At 43.6% G+C, this 21818-nt stretch overlaps 1 protein-coding gene across 1 annotated transcript; it reads left to right on the top strand.

Moving 5' to 3' along the window:
• The first annotated feature begins 15667 nt into the window (after window positions 1-15667).
• LOC130272521 (protein spinster homolog 1-like) lies at window positions 15668-18779 on the top strand. Its single transcript, XM_056518374.1, has 2 exons — window positions 15668-15773; window positions 17187-18779. Exon 2 carries the CDS (start codon window positions 17212-17214, stop codon window positions 18724-18726), a length of 1515 nt encoding a protein of 504 aa, XP_056374349.1. The 5' UTR covers window positions 15668-15773; window positions 17187-17211; the 3' UTR covers window positions 18727-18779.
• The last annotated feature ends 3039 nt before the right edge of the window (window positions 18780-21818 follow it).

Here is a 21818-nt window from a genome sequence, read left to right as displayed (position 1 = left end):
CCCCTTGAGCTCAAGTACAAGGACCCTAGACGCACCACATAACAGTGCAACAAGTCTCACATGCACAAGGCCACCACATTCGTTGTCTAAGGAATGCCGGAGACAGCTGAGTACAGCAATCTACTGGGCGCGAATCGGTCCTGTTCTTGAAATCTCAGGGTGTCACAGTGTTGGATCCAGTGGACCCAGTGGCTGCAATCTGACACTTATGCCCTATACTATGGGTTGGTCATATGTGTCTACCTTTAGGCCATGACAGAGACTGATGTCAGTGTAACCCAGGCAATCAATAGTGCTTTGGATTCTATAAAACCAAAGGCAGAATCCATATTGTGTACATTGCCCCCTTAGACACTGCACTAGACATAACAGAATGATTTATTTTTACCCTGACCATTCTTGTATAATTCATAAACACCCAACAGATTTAAATTTGATATAATATATCATTCACATGGGTGTAACACATTTTAGCATAAGTAGTACATCCGCAACAACCAAAAGTTCCACTCAACCAAACTTTGATCACCATAGAATTCTGTTCCTACTTTCCTGACATTCACGAAACCAGTCTGCTTCAATGTAGGGTCCAAACAGTCTTGTGCAGATTTGTGCTTGTTAAATAGGTTATCCAACATAAGGTGATTATAGTACCCAACTGCCAGACAGTAATGGACATGCTTAAAGGGGTATTCCGCCCCTAGACATCTTATCCCCTATCCAAAGGATAGGAGATAAGATGTCAGATCGCCACAGTCCCGCTGCTGGGGAGCACTGGGATCCCCGCTGCGGCACCGCGCTATCATTACAGCACAGAGCGAGTTCGCTCTGCACGTAATGATGGGCGGTACAGGGGCCGGAGCATCGTTACATCACGGCTCCGCCCCCTCGTGATGTCACGGCCCGCCCCTTTCAATACAAGTCTATGGGAGGGGACGTGACAGTCACCACGCCCCCTCCCATAGACTTGCATTAAGGGGACGGGCCGTGATGTCACGAGGGGCGGCGCCATTACGTCACGCTGCTCCGTCCCCCGTATCGCCCGTCATTACGGGGGATCCCGGGGATCCTCAGCAGTGGGACCGTGGCGATCTGACCTCTTATCCCCTATCCTTTGGATAGGGGATAAGATGTCTAGGGGCGGAATACCCCTTTAAGAAGGATCAGTGCTTGTCTTGGGGCTAAATGGCTGTTGCTTTCTTTTTGTGAAATGGCTATTTTCTGTTGAAGTTCCCTCTCTTCAACTAAAAGTCATAGGATCCCTTGTTTCAAAGTGTGAGGTCACTTTTCTTCCTTCCACACATCATCCACCCCACCCATTGCAGCACAGCTGAGCTGCCTTGTATGCTGTCCTCTGCTTGAAACTACAATTCCCTGCAGCCCTGTGTAGAATAATCTCCCTCGCACCCAGCGGTCGCTCCACCCATTTAAGCTCAGGTAGGCTCCCTTTCAACACCTAACTGATAATGTAATGTCTTGGACCGCACAGCAACCCGGAAAAAACTGAGACAATACTCATTTTGCATGCTGATAAAAATGAACATTGGGGCAAAGGTTACAAATGAATTGCAAGACCAGCCATGAAATACAGGTACAGACACTATATTATGAACTACACAAACTTTACAGCCCCTGTAGTTAAAGGAGAACTCTGGAATGGGAAAATTTCCCACCATACATTCGGCAGTAAAAAAATAAACAGGTATATACCTTCCCTCGCTCCCCCGGTGCCTCCGGTAACCGGCTCCGGGCCTCCACCGCGATCCTCTTCCTGGTTGCCGGTGGTTCGGCGAGTCATACTGCACTCAGCCAATCTCCGGCCGCAGCGAAGTCCCGACTCGGCCGGTGATTGGCTGAGTGCAGTATGACTTGCCGACCAACGGCAACCAGGAAGAGGATCGTGGCGGAGGCTGGAGCCGGTTACTGGAGGGACCGGGTGAGCGAAGGAACGTATGTACCTGTTTATTTTTTTACTGACGGGTGTATGGCGGGCAATTTTCCCATTCCTCTTAAAGGAGTTCTCCTTTAAGGAGTTCTCCTTTAAGTCAAATTTAAAAAAAAAATCCTGAAATACCCCTCTAACACACACCCCCCCTTACACTTCAGCTACACGGATTTCAGCTGAAATAAGACATGCAACAAAACCTATGGGAAGTGTGTTTCTTGGACTTATAAGTTTAGCCTAACCCCTTAAGAACATGGCCTATTTGGCCTTGAGGACACAGCCGATTTAGATTTTTTGCATTTAGATTTTTTCTTTCTCGCACTGTTAGAGCCATAACTCTTTCATTTTTGCATCTACAGACCCATATAAGGCGTATTTTTTTTGCGTGACCAATTGTACTTTGTAACAATATCTTACATGTTGCCTTAAAATTGTTTTCAGGCAGTGCACTTCATGGTAAAAATGAAATGTTCTCCTTGTTCCATGGGTCAGAAAGACTAAACAATACCCAAGTTATATAGTTTTTCTATAATTAAACACAGATGCGGCAGCACAGACGCACACAGGACCTCTGACCAGCTCTACAGTACTACCACAAGCATCAATTTGGGCACTGTAAGTGAACCTGAGGAAGGCATGAGTTCATGCCGAAACGCATTGTCCACGTTATACCGATAAAAACATTTTATTGTCCTGTGCTGCTCGAGTCCTCGCTTCATGTTCTTGTTGTGCAGCACCTCCACAAAACCGTTTTGTACGCCTCGTCACCATTATGAAGGGAGTGCAGCTCCTGCACTCGCTTCATAATCATTTAATGCTCCAGGGCGTGCATTTACACCTAGGTGTAGTCCTGTCATTTGTCTCTCAATCTTCCCGCTGTACTATATGTGTTTTTGAATAAATGGGTGAGTGCAACTTTTCTTTCTTGCTACACTGTTGGAGTATATTTGCTATGTTCTGGTGCAGCACCCCCCATGAGAGTTTACACCGATCCCCCTGGCAGTAATTTGACGTAGAGGAGCCACAGTGCCATGCCTTCTATCCTTATGGACATTGTGTTTTTGTTTTGTTTTTTAGTTTGTTTAAAAATTAGAACGTCTTTTTACTTTTGGTGCTGGAACAAAATTATGATTCCGAGAGAACCACTTTAACGTTTAGTTTACTTTGATTTCTTAGAGTGTTCTGACAAAGATAGTATTTTTCCTCGCAATAATCTAGTTAACTACTCTCCAGAGAATCGGTCACTGTGCCAACATCTTGTGTGCGCTGCCACTGAGAAAGCAATATACAAATTTAACGTGAGTTATCTTTTATGCAGACGGCTAGTGGGTGGTTTAACTATGTACAATGTATGGAAATCAAGCTGGTATTCTGGGGATAATGGCCTTGTTAAGTTGTTTTCTTTCCCTGTTCACTAGAATATTACCATCTCAATATGTGCTCTATTGTTTCTCATTACGTATAATCAGTAAATGGCCATGACTCACAAATGACTTACTGCACAGGAGGCAGGTGTGCAATATGTTGTGTACTGCATCACTTTCATCTCATTTAGGTTTTCCAAGAATAATGTTAAAAAAGGCATGGATGGTTCAATCAAAGAGTAACAAATAGAAGAAAAAAAACATGTTGTGCAGCAGAAGGATTGTAGTAATGCTCAAGTGTCAATAGGAGGGAGGGGGAGGGGAAATGTATGCTCTGATCGATTAAAGAGGGGATGAGGGGAAGGATAGCTAGCCAAGTTTAAATGGCCAAGCATTTCTTAAACAGATGACATGGTCTCCAAATAATATTGTACCTCATATAGAAAGGCTGACCTATGGACTCTATGGGTTGAAGAAAGTTAAATGCTACCAACCATTCCAGGAGGGAAGATGAATCTCCAGTGTCCAAGGATAACTAATCTCACCGCCTAAAAAAAATATATATATAAGTATACTTATCCCCTGCACCTGGGAGAATGTAGAGAATGTAAAGCAGAGTGACGGACAGGTACCAATGAGCCCATCTTTAGGGCCCGGGCATATAATTGATTTAGTGCTGACCCGAAACTCGTGATGAGTTTACATGTCCACCAGATATGAAGGTGAGTACCCTCTTCTTTGCCACATCTATAACATGAAGCAGAGATTAGGGGGAACATCTGTTTTAACATGTTATGTCACAGGAGAAAGGTATACCCAAATGCTGTGAAGCATCCATAGACATGCTGAATTATCAAATATAGGGGTCAGGGGGAAAGAAAGGTGGAGAGACACAATTTTGTCCATCCCAGTAACCAAAGATTTGGTAAGCGGTGAACAAAGCAACAAAAAGGCTTGGGTCTGTGGGATGGCAAGAGCCACAATAAATAGTTTAGAGTCACTATGATGGAACCAATGTAGGATGTATGTCCAAAAACACTGCTTTATGATAGCTAGAAAAATCTGGGCGTTAAGGCTCAATTAAATGATTATAACCAGGGAGGGAACCTCCAGCCTACACAAAGCATGTTACAAGGTGTCTTGACTCCTTAAAATAAGTAAGAGAAATGTGGAATGGAATCATCTGAAATAGGTAGAGGATATGCTCCCATATCCACCCATGCCCAAACAATGAGAGGTTCGACTAACTTAACAGATCCCATTGAGATGAAAAAGTTAAGAAAAGTAATATGAGATCCAAATAGGTAATGTGAGAGTTTACAGAAGGAACCACCCACCGGCATCCCCTGACCATAACCAAATCCATGACCAAAATATAATGAACAGGAGATGACAGGCAGCCCTATCTAGAGCCATTACTAATAGAAAATGGAACAGGCAAGGTAAGTTAATGTAAATCTGGGCCAGCATAACATAAAACCTCCCCGCTTAACATAAAACCCCACCAGGTAACAGGCAGAGGAGAGGCATCCCCTAGATGACAATGGCACTTGCCTGGTAGTTCATGAAGGCAAGAACTAAGTTGCAGTGATCAAGGGGAGGGGAGACACCTGAAGGGCCTCAAGAAGCCTGTATCTGAACTTCCTTAGTAGCTAGGGTCCTGGGATCCTGACTTGGGAACTAATGAACGGAAGCAAGGAGGTAGCAGGCTGCTCGCACACTTCGTGGGACAGAAATCTAGGGAAGCCAAGGAATCCTGCATCCACTTTGTTCAGCACTTAGCCATGTCCCATGAAAAAACATTCATGAAAATATGGTTAAAATAAATTATTCATATCGAAAATATGCTGTAAGATAAATTGTTGAACAGATCATACTGAAAAATTATCTCCAAGGATAATGCCCTAAACACTAGAATCCACCAAGCTCTAAAACTCACCAATTGGGGTATAGGTACCAATAATCAACATTATAGAGGGTAAAAAAATAAACAAAGGCATGGTTTCTACAGGATATCTAGAATGTGCAACTGGGGTGCTATATTAGATTGACACAACAGAATTACTGAATATAGTCCTTTTTTTAACTGTTCATTTATACGGTCCTTTTTTATGTATAACCAGAATACCTCATGGATTTGACTTAAGGAGATAACAATATTGTTATCAAGTATTTAAGTCACACTAAAAAAAGTACATGTTGAGGGAACAGACCAAAACTAACATACTATGTTAAAAGAGATCTCCGGCAAAAATTTACTTATCCCCTATCCATTTATTTCTATGGGAGCATCGAAAAGACCCGGGTACAGCACTAGGGCATCATTGGCACTCCCATAGAAGTGAATGGAGCGTGTGCCATCTACCAGTAGACAACACGCGGTTCTCACTGAAGGCACCGGGGTCCCGTCCTGGAGATCGCAGAGGGTTCCAGGGGTCGGACGCCCCCCCCCCCCCACGATCAGCTACGTATCCCCCTATCCTGTGGATAAGGGATAAGTAAATTTTCATCAGAGTATTCCTTTAAATCTGTTAAAGTGAATACTCTGATGTATACCATGAAAGTATCCCTGATGTGAACAAGACATTACAATGATGCTTTGTTTGAAAGTATGCTATCAATTATAGAGATGTTCATCAACTGTAAAGGCATGTACAGACTACAGAATTTCTGCGAACGGAATTGCGCTGCAGAATGTGTGATCCTTAAAGAGAATCTGACAGCTACTTCACCTAGACTAAACCCAGTATACTTGGTTATAGTGCGGGTGAATAGCTGTAAAATTATGGGTTATTCACTCAAATCAATAGGTTAGATGCTGTGTTCTTCCTGAAAACAGCTTAATTCCTAATGTGCCCCAGTGCACATTAGAGGCGGGGAGGCGGCTGGCTGAGCCCTTCCATATTCCCCTGTTGGCCCCCGCCCCCTTCATTCATATGCTAGTAAATGCCACGGGTGAGAGCTCTGAACCCTTCATTAGCATAATAATAAAGGGGGTGGGGCAAATGGGGGGCTATGGAGGAGACAGGGGAGCTTACCCTGCCGGCTCCCCGCCTCCAATGTGTGCTGTGGTGCATTACGAGTAAAACTGTTTACAAGAAGAACGCAGCATCTAACCAACGGATTTAAGTAAGTAACCCCTCATTTTACATCTTTTAACCTGCACTATAACCCAGTGTACTGGGTTTAGTGCAGGTTAACTAGCTGTCAGATTCTATTTAACATGGGTGTGAATGGGTCGTGAGTAGAGATGAGCGAACTTACAGTAAATTCGATTCGTCACGAACTTCTCAGCTCTGCAGTTGATGACTTTTCCTGCATAAATTAGTTCAGCTTTCCGGTGCTCCCGTGGGCTGGAAAAGGTGGATACAGTCCTAGAAGACTCTTTCCTAGGACTGTATCCACCTTTTCCAGCCCACCGGAGCACCCGAAAGCTGAACTAATTTATGCAGGAAAAGCCAGCAACCGCCGAGCTGAGAAGTTTGTGACAAATCGAATTTACTGAAAGTTCGCTCATCTCTAGTCGTGAGCGGACCCATTTACACTGTGGGATTTTAGAGGTGGAGAATTCCGCAGAAATAATTAACCTGTTCATTCTTTCGACAAAATTATGTGCGGACCGCTTTGTCGTAAATGGTGACGTCGGCGTGATGCCAGATGGATTCTTCAAGTGGAGTTCCTGATAGGAATTCCATGTGTGGAGATTTCATCGTGTTAACATACTCATTATACATACATTCACATTTGGGAATAGCAGCAGCACTCACCATATGTTAAAATCTTAATTCTATCTTTTTTCATCTTTAGTTTGTTTGTTAATATTTGCCATTGTGCTTGAATGCCCTAGCTATGAAATCTTCTTGCCAAAAAACCTTTTACAAGCTTTTAATAGATCATTTGTATCCTTAAGATATGATGGAATGCATTATAAAGCAAATAAAGAAGATCTATTTATAGAGTTTGTATGTGATGCATTGGACTTTGTTGTGACTAATAATGTTTTTCAACTCAAAGACAAATGGTATAAAAAGGTATAGTGATGGGGACGCCGGTCTAATGTACTTTTTGCTAATTTGTATCAGTCAATCTTTGAAATAGAGTATGTTTACAGCAAGAAGAACCATTTGCACAGTGTGTACAAATGTTTTTACTTTTTGTGGTTGACATTTTATTATTTGTTAATACTATGAATATAAAACTTACATAAAAAATATATTAAAATACAGAGTCTTGTAAAGGTAGACAATTACAGGATTGTGACAGCAGGCTACAGAAAGCCACATAAAATGCCAAACGAAACCCTTGAAAAAGCCCATAGACATGTCGAACAAAAAATAAACAGGAAAAAAAAAATACCAGAGAAAAAAAACCTGTTTATTGTTACGCCGAGCGCTCCGGGTCCCTGCTCTTCCCCGGAGCGCTCGTGGCGTTTTCCTCCCTGCAGCGCCCCGGTCAGACCCGCTGACCGGGAGCGCTGCACTGACACTGCCGGCGGGGATGCGATTCGCATTGCGGGACGCGCCCGCTCGCGAATCGCATCCCAAGCTACTCACCTGTCCTGGTCCCCGACTGTCACGTCCTGGCGCGCGCGGGTCCGCTCTCTAGGGCGCGTGCGCGCCAGCTCTCTAAGATTTAAAGGGCCAGTGCACCACTGATTGGTGCCTGGCCCAATCACTGTAATTAGCTTCCACCTGCTCCTTGCTCATATAACCTCACTTCCCCTTCCAAGCATTGCCGGATCTTGTTGCCCTTGTGCCTAGAGAAAGCATTTCCTGTGTTTGCCATACCAGTGTTTCCCGACCTTCTGCTATCACCATTGACTACGAACCTTGCCGCCTCCCCTGACCTTCTGCTACGTCTGACCTCGCCTCTGTCTAGTCCTTTTGTCCCACGCCTTCTCAGCAGTCAGCGAGGTTGAGCCGTTGCCGGTGGATACGACCTGGTTGCTACCACCGCAGCAAGACCATCCAGCTTTGCAGCGGGCTCTGGTGAATACCAGTAGCAACCTAGAACCGGTCCACCGGTACGGTCCACGCCAATCCCTCGCTAACACAGAGGATCCACATCCAGCCTGCCGAATCCTAACATTTTTTTTCTCCTTTTTAAGAGAATCTAACAGCTAGTTCACTGCATTAAACCCAGTATACTGGGTAATAGTGCAGTTAGACAGCTGTAAAATGATGGGTTACTCACTAAAATCGGTTGGTTAGATGCTGGTTTCTGGAGGCGGGGAGCCGGCTGGCTGAGCTCCAGAGTCTCCTCCATATTCCCCCGTCAGCCCTCTACTTTTCATTATTATGCTAATGAAGGCTACCAGTGAGCCTGTGGCCTTCATTAGAATATGAATGAAGGAGACGGGGCTGACGGGGGGGCTTATGGAGGAGACACAATTTGTTCATGCGGTACTGGAAACATCTGTGTTTCATCCTTACATCCAAATATGTAAGAAATGTCCATAGTAGTAATGTCAGAGAGCTGGGTATATAAACTCCTGTTACAAAGAGAGGCCAAATTGATAATTCCCATGGATGCAGCAGGTTCAATACTGCCCTCTTCAGTGAGATAGTTGATGCTTGAGAAAACGCTAAATAAAGCGCAAAACAGCTGTTGCCTGACTACTGCATTTTCATCTGGGGACCTACCAAACCTTTAAAGACAAAAAAATTAAGAATTGAAGTTTTAACATATGGGTGAGTGCTGCTACTATTCCTCCTTAATGTAGCTGACCACCTCTCTCTAGCTTATTATTCAAGCTCTCTGTGTTTCTGTTTTCCATTCAATCAGTTAGAGGTGTGGTGTCAACCTGTATATTCCTTTAGGACTTTTTGGACTCTCATATACTTAAAACGTTCCTGTACATGACTGATCCACGCCTAATAATATTAGAAAACCGAACAGGGAGTGGAAGCATGTATAACGAATGTGACCACAGTATTATCTGTAATACAATAAATCCAAGTACCATATACAAAGTATGAGTTGCATGCTGAAAGGTAAGGGTAAGTGAGTACTGAAATAAAGGCAAAATAGTGCCCAAGAATTTTTAAAGGAAAAGACAAAAAAAAAGGGGGGGGGGGGTTGTGCCAGAGGCGGACACAGACAACAGAGGGCCCCTGTGCAAAGAATATGCCTGGGCCCCCCCCCCCCCACCCAAGTAATATGTTTGCTAGGTAAGCAGGTAGTACGTTTGCAAGTAGTAAATTAGGTAAGTAGAACATTCTCTAAGTAGGTAGGCAAGTAGTAAGTTTACAAGTTATCTAGGCAGATAGTAAGTTCAGTTGGTAGGAAGGCAAGTAAAAGGTTTGCCGCTAGGTAGGTAGGTTACCGTATATACTCGAGTATAAGCCGACCCGAATATAAGCCGAGGCCCCTAATTTCACCCCAAAATCCCAGGAAAAGTTATTGACTCGAGTATAAGCCTAGGGTGGGAAATACATCATCCCCCCCTGTCATCATCCAGACCCCCGTCATTAACACCCTCATCATCATCACCCTGTCATCATCACCCTGTCATCATCCCCCCTTCATCATCCCCCCTTCATCATCACCGCCTGTCATCATCCCCCCTTCATCATCCCACACCCCCTTGTCATCATCCCCTTGTCATCATCCCACACCCCCCTTCATCATCCCCTTGTCATCATCCCCACCCCCCTTCATCATCCCCTTGTCATCATCCCACACACCCCCTTCATCATCCCCTTGTCATCATCCCCTTGTCATCATCCAGACCCCCGTCATTAACACCCTCATCATCATCACCCTGTCATCATCACCCTGTCATCATCCCCCCTTCATCATCCCCCCTTCATCATCACCGCCTGTCATCATCCCCCCTTCATCATCCCACACCCCCTTGTCATCATCCCCTTGTCATCATCCCACACCCCCCTTCATCATCCCCTTGTCATCATCCCCACCCCCCTTCATCATCCCCTTGTCATCATCCCACACACCCCCTTCATCATCCCCTTGTCATCATCCCCTTGTCATCATCGCCACCCCCCTTCATCATCCCCTTATCATCATCCTCTTGTCATCATCCCACACCCCCCCTTCATCATCCCCCTGTCATCATCCCACACCCCCCCTTCATCATCCCCTTGTCATTATCCCGCACCCCCCCCCCTTCATCATCCCCCTGTCATCATTCCACACCCCCCCCTTCATCATCCCCTTGTCATAATCCCACACACCGCCCCTTCATCATCCCCTTGTCATCATCACCACATGTCATCATCATCATCACCGCTTGTCAATGTCTGATACAGTGGTCTTCAACCTGCAGACCTCCAGATGTTTCAAAACTACAACTCCCAGCATTCCCGGACAGTCTCTAGCTGTCAAGGCATGCTGGAAGTTATAGTTTTGCAACAGCTGGAGGCACACTCATTTGTAAACACTGGTGTAACACTGGAGGCACACTGATTTGTAAAACTGGTGCTGAAACAATGATGACACTGAGCGCACGGTGATTCACTGACCTGCAGGAAAAGCAGAAGGCGGCGAACAGAGAATGGGACACCAATATTGGAGCAACAGGGGAGCATAGACAGTTGAGTTTGTTTCTTTTGGAATAATTTTCATCCCTGGCACAGTGGATAAAACTAAAATAAAATACTAAAAAAGCCAGCAAGTAGAAGTAAAATGTCCGTCTTTATTCAGGGTTCTTCCTTAAAAGCCTTCACGGTGGCAGACAAACAGTGAACATATCAAAAATATGAAATATTGCACAAACAGAGGGGGGTCCCAAGCATGGCTGACGCGTTTCTGATCTATCGATCCTTACTCATAGCCTGTAGATCCTCAAATGAGGCACCCTTATATACTCCAGGGCTTATTCCCCATTCCCACAGGAAGGGGAGGGACAGGTCCACATCACATGTGCACGTGATTAAAACAAAAACATGGGACCAAACACAGATAAATTATTCGGAGACATATCAGTAATGTAATATTAAATCTGTTTTGCTATTTAGACCATGGGGTTGAATGCAATTCAAAAGATAAATCCACATGATATCCCTATTGTGGAGGGATCGAATATGGTCACCTCCCCTTTTATTTAGCTTCACCTTCTCAATGCATGAGAACCTGAGGGAAGTGGTGTCTGAATTATGACATATTAGAAAATGTTTAGATATGTTAGAAATGTTCGAGCTTAAAGGGCCAGCAGCATGACTAATGTGCTCTTGCATGCGTTTTTTAAGGGACCTTTTGGTGGAACCCACATATGTTAAGTGACATTGTGTGCACATGATTTTATATACAGCAAAAGTGCTATCACAGTTTATAAAGTTGTAAATGACATGGCATTTGCCATCCATCGTACCTTCTATTTTCTGGCATTTTTCGGCAAAGGGACATACCGCACACCGCGATTTACCGCACTTGTGGAAGCCCTTGGTGCTAATCCACTGGGTGGTAACACTAGCCGTGTCCACCATACTGGGAACAAGGAGATTGGATAGAGTAGGTGCCCGCCTCACTGCACATCTCACACCTGACTTTATAATCTCTCGTACTGTGGGATCTGTTGATAGCAAAGGTAAGTGTTTAATTACAATGCGTTTGATGTCATTAAATTCTGGACTGTACGTGGTGACAAATGTAGGACAATCTTGTGATTCAGTTGGTTGCTTACTTGTAAAAAGGGATTTTCGATCCATAGGATCCACTATCGACCAAGCTTTTTTCAAGAGCCATTCAGGGTAACCTCGAGCCGCCAGGCGTGTGCATGCTGCATCAGCTTCCCTGTGGTACACCTCGGCCGAAGAACTGTTCCGCTTAATTCGTATAAGTTCCCCTACTGGTATGGCTCTTACTGTTTGTTTGGAATGTCATGAATTCGCCCTTAGGATGGTATTGCCTGATATCTTTTTTCTGTAAGGATCAACCTCAATTTTAGTTGTATCAGGGTTGCCACGTAATATGACATCCAAAAAGGGGGTTTCACTTTTACACCATGTGTGGGTAAATGTAAGATTGAACCGATTATTATTGATATATGTCATGAATGCATCAACGGTCAGATGGTCAGACGACCAAATGATGAACACATCGGATACATACCTCCCATACCATGCGAGGCATGTGGAAAATGGATTGGTGTCAGAAAAACTGCTCCTCCCACCAAAAAACAAAAAGCTTAGCCCGAGCTGGTGATGACTTTGCTCCCATTGAAGCACCCGTGCGCTGCAAATAAAAATTGTTACCAAACATAAAATAATTGTGTTTTAACACAAAATCTACCACCTCAATAATGTAATGTCTCAAATCCACAGAATATTTAGAAAATCTCATCAGTATATCCGAGATAGCTGATAATGCCAGGTTTTTCGGAATACTGGAATAGAGCGATTCAATGTCGCAAGTAAGCCACGACAGAGAATCGCTCCATGTGAATTCATCCATGATTTTTAGCAAGTGCTTAGTGTCCTTGATATAACTTGGGCATTGCATAACCAGAGGTTGCAGTACTGAGTCCAACCACTCGCATAGGTGCTCGTTAAGGGATCCGATCCCCGCCACGATCGGACGCATCGGCAGCGAGTATCGGTCCTTATGCAGCTTGGGTAGCGAGTGGAAGATAGGAATAATTGGAGCAGGCACGAAAATATAATCCACTTCTTTTTGGGTCAAAATAGATCTGGCTTTCCCCTCTTCCAACAGAGTCAACAGTTCTTTTTTAAAAGGTTCAGTGGCATCCCCACAAAGTTTAAGGTAAGTTTTATCATCAGATTGTAGATTTTCATTTAAATTGATATACATTCCCGTGTCCATACATACTACCGAGCCGCCTTTATCGGCGTATCGGACCGTCAAATTTTAGTTTTTCTTTAATTTCTTTATGGCAGCAGCCTCCTTTTTATTCAAATTAGGACGAGTTGTATTGGACATTACTTTTGATTGTAGATTAACCAAATCTTTCATGATAAGGTCCTGGAACCAATCAAAAATTGCTGGTCTGGTCTGTATGGGGTAAAAATTTTGGTTTTTAGTGGACAAGGTATGTGCAGTATTCACTTCATCACAAATTGATATCCCACTATTTTCAAGGAGACAGAGATCTCTAAAAGCAATTTGTTCTGCTAACGTATGCATTAGTGGTAAATCAGGGTTTATAGAAAGTTGAGGTGGGTCCGATGGTTCATCAGCATTTTCCACAAAAAAAATGTTTCTTAACTGTTAAAGTTCTCACAAATTTATTTATATCCAAAATTGTCCGATAAACATCAAAATGATGTGTAGGAGAGAAACCCAGTCCTTTCCACAGGACCGAGGTTTCTTCATCTGTAATGATTTGTGCAGAAATGTTAATGACTTGAAAATCCTCTTTTATTACTTTTTCCGTTTGTCCTTGTTACACTCCGAAGCTCTTCTTCCTATGTTTTCTGCCACCGCGCCTTCCTCGTTTTTTGACTGTCTTCTCGCATTGCGATTCTTGTGAGTGTTCACATATTGCGGTTCTGAGTCCCCGCTAGTGTCCGTGGTATCTGAACAATCTGAATTTTTAGTAAACTCCTGGTCAGAAGAACTAAATTCACATGGAGCGATTCTCTGTCGTGGCTTACTTGCGACATTGAATGGCTCTATTCCAGTATTCCGAAAAACCTGGCATTATCAGCTATCTCGGATATACTGATGAGATTTTCTAAATATTCTGTGGATTTGAGACATTACATTATTGAGGTGGTAGATTTTGTGTTAAAACACAATTATTTTATGTTTGGTAACAATTTTTATTTGCAGCGCACGGGTGCTTCAATGGGAGCAAAGTCATCACCAGCTCGGGCTAAGCTTTTTGTTTTTTGGTGGGAGGAGCAGTTTATTTTTTCTGACACCAATCCATTTTCCACATGCCTCGCATGGTATGGGAGGTATGTAGACGATGTGGTCATCATTTGGTCGTCCGACCATCTGACCGTTGATGCATTCATGACATATATCAATAATAATCGGTTCAATCTTAAAGGGGTATTCCAGGCAAAAACTTTTTTATATATATCAACTGGCTCCAGAAAGTTAAACAGATTTGTAAATTACTTCTATTAAAAAATCTTAACCCTTTCAGTACTTCTGAAGTTAAGGTTGTTATTTTCTGCCTAAGTGCTCTCTGATGACACCTGTCTTGGGAAATGCCCAGTTTAGAAGAGGTTTGCTATGGGGATTTGCTTCTAAACTGGGCGTTGCCCGAGACAGGTGTCATCAGAGAGGACTTAGACAGAAAAAAACAACCTTAACTTCAGAAGGTCATAAGTACTGAAAGGATTAAGATTTTTTAATAGAAGTAATTTACAAATCTGTTTAACTTTCTGGAGCCAGTTGATATATATAAAAAAAGTTTTGGCCTGGAATACCCCTTTAAGTCCCAGGATGCCCTTGGTCCTAGTGGGGTTAAAAGGTCAAAAGATTAAAATATATAAACTAAGAATACACTGTGAAGTACGGGGATATACTCGGCAGGCCTGGAGAAATATTTTTCTAAAAGATGTTTTTATGTACTTGATGTATTTCTAGGTGTATATTAATATATATATATATATATATATATATATATATATATATATATATATATATGTCAAAGAAGAAAGCAGCACTCCTAAAGCGTGCGTAGGTGCCTCCAGCTAGGATCCGGGTCCAGGATTCTGCATACGTAGTTCCAAGGAAAATGCTGTGGCACTCAAGGTATGGTGAAAAAATGAAAACTATTTATTCATCCCAAATGTGCAAAGAGCGACGTTTCGATGATCTCACACCATCATTATCAAGTGGCTTGATAATGATGGTGTGAGACCATTGAAACGTTGCTCTTTGCACATTTGGGATGAATAAATAGTTTTCATTTTTTCACCATACCTTGAGTGCCACAGCATTTTCCTTGGAACTACGTATGCAGAATCCTGGACACGGACCCTGGCTGGAGGCACCTACGCACGCTTGGAACTATATATATATATATATATATATATATATATATATATATATATACACACACAAATCAAAAAATATGTTGCAGTCTCTTGTAATACCTTTTTTATTGGACTAACAGAATTTTGTAGAGACAAGCTTTCAGGATTCCTCCCTTTATCAAGTCCAATAGTCAAGGACTAATGATCAAAGGACTTTATAAATTATCAGGGAGGAATCCCAAAAGTTTGTCTCTACAAAATTCTGTTAGTCCAATAAAAAAGATATTACAATCTGCATCACTGGACTAATATGGCTACTCACATTTACTATACAGATATGCACATACCTGAAGATGGTTTAGAACCCTGTGATGTCACACATGCTTGGGATGATGTCACCGTAAGCTGTACAAGGAGGTGCGCGCCGGCTGCAGTCTCTTCAGTGTGTTTTGCATTCACAACCTGTGGTGCAAAGTGTTTGTTAGAGAGTTTCTATTTGCGATAGAGAATTCAAGATTTTGACCGTTCCTTGTCTGAAGAGAGAACCACAAGGTAAGTCTCAGCCTCTTCTATTCATACATACACAGGGCTTTTTGTTTGACAGTTTTTTTTTTTTGCTGTTGCTTTTTTTTTTAAGCAAAAAAAAAACAAGAAATTAATTTCCAAAAGAAATAACAAAAGTTATATTTCTCATAGCATTGTGACAATACTTGGCTTAGGCATTAAACATAATACAACACACAGATAGTATCATGACCAGAGCTTTTTCTTGAAAAACTGCTAAAATGCAATTATGCCCAAAAAAGCCCCCAAGAAAAAGAGTCCTAATTCATGAAGTTCTAAAAGATATAAGTCTATGAGAAAGATTTGGTGGTGTAGTAAAAGAATAACAGAAAGATTAGGGCAGAAATATAATAAGTATATAATAGAATTCTGTGTGTACTAACAATAGAAATACTCCGGGTACTCCGAAAGGGAAAATTTTCAAATCAACTAGTGGCAGAAAGTCATATAGGGGACGGATAGATCCCAATGAGGTGGGGTAGGTTCATTATTAGTAAATGTATATAGCAGGATAGCCCAATTGTATCTACAGTATGAAGTTCACATGGCCCAGTGACCATACAGCCAAGCCCTTATAATCCGCCATTACTGGGACAGATTCAGGGTTATCAGATATTACTATGACCAGAGAGGTTCAGGTTTATCAGATATTACTAGGACCGGACAGGTTCAGGGTTATCAGATATTACTAGGACCGGACAGGTTCAGGGTTATCAGATATTACTAGGACCGGACAGGTTCAGGGTTATCAGATATTACTAGGACCGGACAGGTTCAGGGTTATCAGATATTACTAGGACCGGACAGGTTCAGGGTTATTAGATATTACTAGGACTGGACAGGTTCAGGGTTATCAGATATTAGTAGGACCGAACAGGTTTAGGGATATCAGATATTACTAGGACCGGACAGGTTCAGGGTTATCAGATATTACTAGGACCGGACAGGTTCAGGGTTATCAGATATTACTAGGACCGGACAGATTCAGGGTTATCAGATATTACTAGGACCGGACAGGTTTAGGGTTATCAGATATTACTAGGACCGGACAGGTTCAGGGTTATCAGATATTACTAGGACCGGACAGGTTCAGGGTTATCAGATATTACTAGGACCGGACAGGTTCAGGGTTATCAGATATAACTAGTACCGGACAGGTTCAGGTTTATCAGATATTACTAGGACCGGACAGGTTCAGGGTTATCAGACACTGGAAACCTCAGGGAAGACGTCTCCATATAAAACACTTATAGAGAAGCGTCTTCTTCTGAGACTGCGATGGTCTTAGTGTTATCTTGTGGTTCTGTGCTGGACATTTCTGCTCTGTATGAAGGATCTATTGTATAATGACAGGAATGATGACATGTTGTCTAATGTGTTCACTTATCTCTCTCTCTCTAGTGTTTTCAGGCTCTGACCTGTGACCATGGCCTCTCCACAAGACCCATTGCTGAAGGAGGAGGAAGAAGCAATGGAGGACCATAGTGATATGGATGTAGAAAATGGCGATATCCCTGAGAGGCAGAACCTGTCATCTCTAAGCGTGATGTCCACCGCACGTTCCATCATCACCGTAGTGATCCTCGCCTTTGTTAATTTGCTCATCTATGCAAATCGCTCCAGCGTGGCGGGGGTGCTGCCTTATATACAGAAAGCATATGACACCAATGCTAGTCTGTCTGGCTTATTGAATACATTGTTCATTGGAAGCTACGTGCTGGTCGCACCAATTGCCGGATATTTGGGCGACCACTGTAATAAGAAATATACTGTTTGCGCAGGAGTCATCGTTTGGCTGAGCATGACACTTACCCTGTCATTCATCCCTGACGGGTACTTCCTGCTCTTCCTGCTGACGAGTGGACTGGTTGGAGCCGGAGAGGCGACTTTCTGCACCATCGCCCCCTCCATCATTGCAGACCTTTTTACAAGTGACCAGCGGACCCGCATGCTGAACGTGTTTTACTCCGTCATACCTGTAGGCTGCGGACTAGGATACATCATCGGGCCCAAAGTGACTGATGCAGCAAGGGGTGATTGGCACTGGGCGTTTCGGGTCACCCCTGGCCTGGGCCTCATAGCTGTGGCTTTGATGATTTTGGTCACAAAGGAGCTTCCAAGAACGACTACAAACGGGAAGAAGAACAACAAATCCCAGAAGTTTGCCAAATGGGCGACAGATCTGAAAAAACTATTTAAAAATCGAAGCTTCATGTTAACCACCCTGGGATCGACGGCTGTATCCTTCATAGTGGGAGCCATAGGTGTATGGGGTCCGTCATACCTGACCCACGCACGAACACTCCTACAAGAGAAGGACCCTTGCCGTGCTGAACCGTGTGACTATCACGACATCCTAATATTTGGTGTGGTTACAGTCGTTTCCGGCATTCTGGGAGTTGTAGCAGGGACGGAGATAAATAAAAGATATCGCAAATCCAACCCACGGGCAGACCCGCTTGTGTGTGGATGCGCGATGATGCTCTCCGCCCCTTTTCTTCTGTTGGCATTGACTTTTGGCAACATCAGCCTCGTTGCCACCAACATCTTCATCTTCATCGGAGAGACGCTTCTGTCAGTAAATTTCACCCTCATATCTGACATTATACTAAAAGTAGTAACTCCGTGGAGGAGATCTTCAGCCCTGGCCGTGCAGATGACAATCTATCACCTCCTAGGTGACGCCGGCAGCCCGTACCTCATCGGCCTGATATCTGACACCTACGAACGAGGATATGCCAAATCCCCTCTTCTGAAATACCGCAGCCTGGAGTATGCCCTCATGACCTGCACCATAATGGCAGTCATCGGAGGGGCCTTCTTCATGGCCACGGCCCTATATATAGAGAGGGACGAAAAAGAAGCAGAGATGGAATCAGAACCTCCGTCATCCTCCTCCTCCTCACTGCTTCCTGCCGATGAGGACCGCGCTTCAGACTGAGGAAAAGTCATTGCTTACCTTTATCTCGTTTACTTCATTAAAAAAAAAATTAAGAAAAGAATAACTGCATTTGTTCTATGTTCCACTTTACCCCTTATTCTCTACGGTTGTGCCCTTTACGTCTGAGCATGCAACACAGTACAATAGAATAAAGTGCAACACATGAAAAAAAAAATTATTACCAAGTGGAACAGGTACAGATGGCGTGCTCCGACCACCCGGGGTGACCACGCTCAGGGCTTCTTCCGGGGTGTCCTCTATCAGCAGTAATGCACACAAATGGTATCAGAGGACCAAATAAGAACATAAAATGCATTCACACCTACTTCATTCCCCTGGTTTAAAATGTTGACAGTAAACAGCTTTGAAAGCTTTAGCAAGGAAAGCTGTCTTTAGCAGTGATGAGTGGCAGGGGCCATATTCAAATTCACGATATTTCGTGAATATTCGTCCATATATTCGCTAATTCGAACATGGCCTATGCCGCTCAACACTACAAGAGATCTCCTTGTTCTATGGTGGACTCTGGGAGATTGCGTTCTAGTATCAATACATTCCTGTGTCTTCTGGTGGTTCTGGGGTATTGTGTTTATTCCTGTTTAGCAATAGATCCCTTTTACCTTTGTGTAGGGGACTCTGGGGTATTGATTATTCCTTTGTCTACCAGAGGTTATCTGCGGGATTGAGCTTGTTCCTGTTTAGTTCTTGGAGTCTATTTTGACTCATCCTTTTCCTAGTCCTGTGTCCAGTATGAACAGTGTCCTATATTTATATCCTATTTGGTTGGTCTGATCTTTGTCCTTTGTTCTTGTATCTGTTTGTGAACAGTGTGCTATGTTCCTTATCAGTTTGCCTGTTTATATTCTGCTCTGTAAGTATTTGTATCCTGTCACGTATATCTGGTTGTCTAGTAGTTTTCTGTTTCTGTTCTGGCCTGTGACCGACTATGTATATTATGTGTTCTTACACCACTGCACTTTAGCACAGGGAAGGACTGGCACCAAGTTGTCAATCCATCCGTTAGGATGAATGGGCAAGTAGGCAGGGAGAGTGTTTTTAGGGTAAGTTTAGGGCTCACTCTTCTTGTCTCCCCCAGTCGGTCCTGACACCTGATAAGCAAAATTAAAAGGGGTATTCCAGGATTTTGGGTTCTTTGAATGTAAGACAGGGGCAGCAAAGTTAGTCTAGTTACTAATATACTTCACTTACCTGTGTTTGGTGGTTGGTATCGCATTTCTTGGTTTTTCTTTTCCCAGAAGCTGATTTTCTGCAGCCCACAAAATGTGTTTTTTTTGGACATTTTCAAGTGTGGTCCGAGACAATACATCACAAGTCAGGTGCTAAAAGGGGGCTTGACTGCTTTGTTTGTTGTGTGTGAAGCCAGCCCCTGGTGACATTACCAATGCTCATGTGTAGAGATGAGCGAGCCGACCGTGGCGAACCCGGATTTGACCAGAACTTTTCATTTTGATCGACTCGAAGAACTCCAGTAGCACCAGTCTGCCACTTCCTGCTGTATGCTGGCTAATGACAGTTACACTGGTCCGCCACCCCCTGCTGTATACTGGATAATGACAGTCCACCAATTTTTTTTGAACGCCTGGAGAAATCCATGCCATCTTCTTTGCTTGGCAGACTAAAAAGCTCTTGCTATTTTCAAAAAGGGATAATTTTTGAATGCCTGGAAAAAGCCACTGCGTTTTCTGATAACTACATATGCTACATTTCAACACTGGCAGGCATCTAATGTCAACCAGGGATACTTTATGCCACTTTATATTAGTGTGAATAGGACTAAAAAATCATCACACGCATTAAAGAAGCTTTTAGTTATACTTACCATTGGTTACCGCATGTTGCCATAACTGAGCCTTAAAACAACTTTAAAACTACTTCCTAGCAGTGTTATACAGGGCTTTAGAGCCGTTAGTCAGTGTTAGAAACGTGTTTGGGGCTTATTCTAGTGCAATAGTATAAGCCCCAAACACAAGCACCGATCCTTGTTTAGCATGTCTATTACTATTTGACACTTTATTACTAAAGTCAACTCATGTTGGATAACCCCTTTAATCCACACTGGTTCAATATTATAGATGATAGGAACAAAATTCAATTTGAAAACCAACAAATTTTGGCAAATTAACAAGGGAACTGCTGATATCAGGATCGTTTGGGATGCAAGAAAAGCATTTCTGCAAAGCCCAGTTTACAAAGCCATTAATAAACGTAGAAAAATCTTTCGACAGAAGGAAGATCAGTTGGGGAAAGAGTTAGTTAGGTTGACAGCAATATTGACAAGAGTAGCATCAGTTGAAAGTGTGCAAAATCTTGAGGCTAAGAGAAAAGAATACAGTCAGTTTATGGAAGAAAAAATACAAAATATTTTTCCAGGGTCAAATTTTTTTTTTTTTTCTTTTGCCTTCTGCTGGGCTGATATATATCAGTATATCTTTTTTGGCACTGTATAGACAACCCTATGTTGTGGGAACCACCTAAAAATGTATAAAGCAAGGTACTGCATATGATATTTTTGACAATGTATGTGTTACGCCGAGCGCTCCGGGTCCCCGCTCCTCCCCGGAGCGCTCGCTTCACTCTCCCCGCTGCAGCGCTCCGGTCAGATCCACTGACCCGGGGCGCTGCGATTCCGCTGCCAGCCGGGATGCGATTCGCGATGCGGGTAGCGCCCGCTCGCGATGCGCACCCCGGCTCCCGTACCTGACTCGCTCTCCCTCGGTCCTGTCCCGGCGCGCGCGGCCCCGCTCCCTAGGGCGCGCGCGCGCCGGGTCTTTGCGATTTAAAGGGCCACTGCGCCGCTGATTGGCGCAGTGATTCCAATTAGTGTCTTCACCTGTGCACTTCCCTATATCACCTCACTTCCCCTGCACTTCCTTGCCGGATCTTGTTGCCATTGTGCCAGTGAAAGCGTTCCTTGTGTGTTCCTAGCCTGTGTTCCAGACCTCCTGCCGTTGCCCCTGACTACGATCCTTGCTGCCTGCCCCGACCTTCTGCTACGTCCGACCTTGCTTCTGTCTACTCCCTTGTACCGCGCCTATCTTCAGCAGCCAGAGAGGTTGAGCCGTTGCTAGTGG

The sequence above is a fragment of the Hyla sarda genome, chromosome 5 (genome assembly GCF_029499605.1).
Source record: "Hyla sarda isolate aHylSar1 chromosome 5, aHylSar1.hap1, whole genome shotgun sequence".
Lineage (NCBI taxonomy): Eukaryota > Metazoa > Chordata > Amphibia > Anura > Hylidae > Hyla > Hyla sarda.
The sequence above is the reverse complement of the archived record's forward strand: the minus strand, read 5'-3'. Positions and strand labels throughout refer to the sequence as shown.

Bases quoted from the DNA above. Each gene is read 5' to 3' on its own strand.
- LOC130272521 (XM_056518374.1), top strand. From the start codon at position 17,212: ATGGCCTCTCCACAAGACCCATTGCTGAAGGAGGAGGAAGAAGCAATG.